At 49.8% G+C, this 3,810-nt stretch overlaps 1 protein-coding gene across 1 annotated transcript; it reads left to right on the top strand.

Moving 5' to 3' along the window:
* Positions 1-855: 855 nt before the first annotated feature.
* LOC149872306 (uncharacterized) lies at positions 856-2,817 on the top strand. Its single transcript, XM_090034230.1, has one exon. It carries the CDS (start codon positions 856-858, stop codon positions 2,479-2,481), a length of 1,626 nt encoding a protein of 541 aa, XP_089890356.1. The 3' UTR covers positions 2,482-2,817.
* Positions 2,818-3,810: the final 993 nt, after the last annotated feature.

Here is a 3,810-nt window from a genome sequence, read left to right as displayed (position 1 = left end):
TCAGTCCCAAATAAGGGGCTACTCGTTATTGATCTCGGCTCTCGGCTAATGACCGTCATACCCCTTCGGAAGTCCCACGCTGCAGCAGTTACTACAGCCTTAACCGCCGTCTTCGCGATGTGGCAAGTTCCCACCACAATACAATCGGATGGTGGGCCACCTTTTACATCGAACACTGTCGAAAAATTCGCTAGGTCATATAACATCACATGGCATCATCATCTTCCTTACCATCCCCAGTCCAATGGGGTTGTGGAACGGGCCATAGGACTTTATAAAGAAGCGCTCCGAGTAACGGGAAATGGGAGTTATCGAAATTGGACAGTCCGTAATCATGAGATCCTAATTAATCTGAATGCGACCAAACCCTTGTGGGAACAATCTACGGAAAAACCAGTCGAACCATGGGAGAAGAAATTTGCAGACAACGAGTTAGTGTGGGTCTCCCTTCCAGACCATAACCATCGCCATCCTAAAGTTTTGCAAGGCGTAATACAATCTGCAGAGAGCTATCCGAACACCTACTTGGTCACCCTTACAGATAGCGGACGGACCATACTCACCCACCACAACTGGCTATCGAGACGCTCTAATACAGAAACGATTCTACCACAAGACGTTAACCATACCAATGATACTACTTAAAGTCACAGCTCCTGTCCTCCCAGCAAGGGGGCAACTGTTTGTCCCTTATTAAGTGCTGGAAGGTACAGGAGAAAGAGGTCTATAGGAAAAAAGGACACGTTCTGTTGTTTTGTTTATGTTTGTCGTTTCAGGTTATCGGATCATTCCTCAGAGGATTTGAGAGGAGCCTGGAAATTAGAGTGACAACTTAAATCAGACAAGGCTACAAAGATGCCAAGAAGACAAAAGGACTTTGGAGTAATCTGGATTTTGATGTGTTGTAAATATGTTACTTTTGTATCTACGGTATCGATCTCAGATTCTGAGCGGTCTCAAAATTCGGTTCTGTACTTGTTGTCAATGTGGGCTAATGCCACGGGAGACGACGAGAATGGTAAGGGATTGACCGCGTGTCTTAAAATCCCTCTGTCCGTAGAGGATTCGGTCCTCATCCCATATTCAGTACCGTTTGACATCGAAACATGGTTTACCAAGGTCTCAGAAAGTGGGGAGAATGTTATCAATATCTCTGTCCCCTTGATGGGAGGAGGCTATATTCTGACTAGTTACACTTGGCCCCGTGGATTTAATCTCACCACTCTCTCGCTAATCACTCGACCACCTCGTGAGGAGTGCTGGGAAAGGGAAGCTCCGTGCGCTTGTTCCACTATCCCATGGGGGATACACCCCAAAGGTGAGGATTGGTCTCGACCAGACATGTCGCTAAAGTGGGACCCCCGCTCAATTATCCCACCTTGGCACCTCACCCTCGTTCCCAGGGGAAGGAAAACTTCCGACCCTGAGGTCGTCCTCTCACCCCTCGTAAAGCCTACTCCCTTGGTGGTGTGGAACGAATCATTAACAATCGATCTAACTCAGCCAGGCCCCAGGGGAAACAATTCATTGTTTAGTTTTTATTACCCCATATTACGAGCGGTGTTAGTAAGTGCTCTCTGCCATGGTGTGGAACAACCCATTAGACAATCCGGCCCCCCGGAAAGGACTAGGCATGCTTTTCCTGCCCCAGGTCGATGCTCTGAATTGAGTACACCAGCACCTTTGGGAATGGTATGGGCATGCTCGGACGGGCGATTGTACACCACCCTACCAGCTACATTATCAGGTGTACAGTGTTTCTTGAGTTCGATTTTATTTTGTCCACCTCTGCAGGCTTCCACGGCACACCCGCCGAGTCCCCTTGTGTCACACCGAGATAAAAGATCTCGTACTCCGGTGTGGAGTTCTTTAACGAGTGGGGAAAAAGTTGCCCAGGGACTCAGTTGGGGTTTTGAGGGTTTCTTTTTCTGGGGACTCGCGATCGCCAAAGCCCGGATAGCATTAGCACAACTTTCTGAGCAGGTTGAGTTACTCGCAAATCATACGGCCACGGGTTTTGACCTCGTAGACCAACAGCTACAAGCAGTGTCGCGCATGACTATGCAGAACCGATTGGCGCTAGATGCACTCCTCATCCAGCAGGGAGGACTGTGCCAGTATTTGAATCTGTCCCACGATATGTGCTGCATAGCCATCCCTAATGTCAGCGTCCCACTACAAGGTCAAATCATCAAAATCCGAAAAATTGCAGAGGAGGTCAATTCCATTGCGGGAATAGGAAAAGGATGGCTGTCTAGAATATTCAATTGGTTGGGCTTTAATGTGTCGTCATGGCTAACGAATTTGTTAACACCCTTGTTATCGTTTTTATTCGTGTTCTTAGTTATCGTTCTTATTGTTAGTTGTATTTCTAAGATTCTGACACGGAAGGTTTCAGCTTTGTCTGTACACGTGTATTCCATCGTTCCCTCTCCCGATAAGTTTCGGAACGACGACAACACCGAGGGGGAGGAGGTATAATTCGGCCTTCTAGCTTCTGTGCTGACAGCAAGGGGGCATGTCATGGAAATTTTTGAGTATGTGCTGCCAGTACAGAAGAGGTTAAACTGACATGCGCGGTTTGAAGCTGTGAGTGGAAATTTCCAAGGCTCACCCAGTCCTTGCCCCCTGGGTGACCTGCGGAGCTGTCAATCATTGTTGACCTACTTTCCCCACAGACGCATGCTCAGATTGTGTCAGCTCCTGACTGAGAGCATGCTCAGTCAGAACCTGACATGAGGTAATCGGACTAGAAATTTCTCTGCGGAGAGCACGCTGATTGGCTACTAAATTGATATAAAAGTTCTGTGAGCCCCTCCCTCGGGGGGGTGTGGTGGTGTGTGGTGTGTGTGGTGGTGTGTGAGGGGAGATCGCAGGGACCAGAGACAGAGGCTGCTGCTGCAGGGACTGCTCTCTGAGTCAGGCTTCAGGGCCTATTGATCTCCTCCTTCGGTGGCTTATTGCTTATTGTATTTCGGTTTTGACTACGATCATCTGGCTTCCTGACTTACCTTTCGAACTGATTAACGGCTTACGATTTTGGATCACCCTCTGGACTTTGTTTAACCCGGTTCTGGATCATCGACCTCGGCTTTCTTCACCACCTACGACTCTGCTCATCCCTCCAACTGACGTTTCCGCTGCTGCATCTTCTGGCTACTGACCTCGGCTTTTCTCATACGACCACCCGATTCGTCCATTGCTGTGGACTGGCGTCACGCGGTTCATCATCACCGTGTTACAGTTCGTTTTATTGTTTGTTTCGTTGTTTGTAATCCCCATTTATGAGCTGTTGACCAGCCCTGGGACTAGGTCTTCGGACTGAACCTCGTGGGCCAACAGACCCCTTTGTTGTTAATTGTTTGTTTGTGTTCCAACTGTAACTGAAGACCTTTCTGCCTACGCCTGAAGCGTAAGTCAAATAAATTCACCTGTTTTCCTCAATCCGCTCCGAGTCCCTAACTCCAGACTCTACGCCGCTAATCCCACCTGTCCGTATCTGATTGCCACCCCGGCCCACCGTGACCTTGGGGCCCGATCCTTCGGTTTTCCCCGACAGCACCAAGGTGTCCTGGGCCATGGTAGCAAAAGGAACTGAGCTGCCAACCAACCGGGCAGCTCAGGTGCTGGTTGCCAGGGCAACCAGGCAGGTCAGGTGGCCAGAAGGGGGCAGGGCCGGGCCTTTATAAACAGCCCAGGCCGGAGCCTGAGGAGCAGTTCCCTTCTGGCAGCTGGAGGAGTGGGAGCTCTGTGGCAGAGCTGAGCAGCCCGGGCTGGGGGTTGTAGCCTCACCACCCTGACCGGCTGCGA

The sequence above is a fragment of the Crocodylus siamensis genome, chromosome 2, assembly GCF_052110815.1.
Source record: "Crocodylus siamensis isolate JL-2025a chromosome 2, ASM5211081v1, whole genome shotgun sequence".
Classification (NCBI taxonomy): Eukaryota; Metazoa; Chordata; order Crocodylia; family Crocodylidae; genus Crocodylus; species Crocodylus siamensis.
The sequence above is the reverse complement of the archived record's forward strand: the minus strand, read 5'-3'. Positions and strand labels throughout refer to the sequence as shown.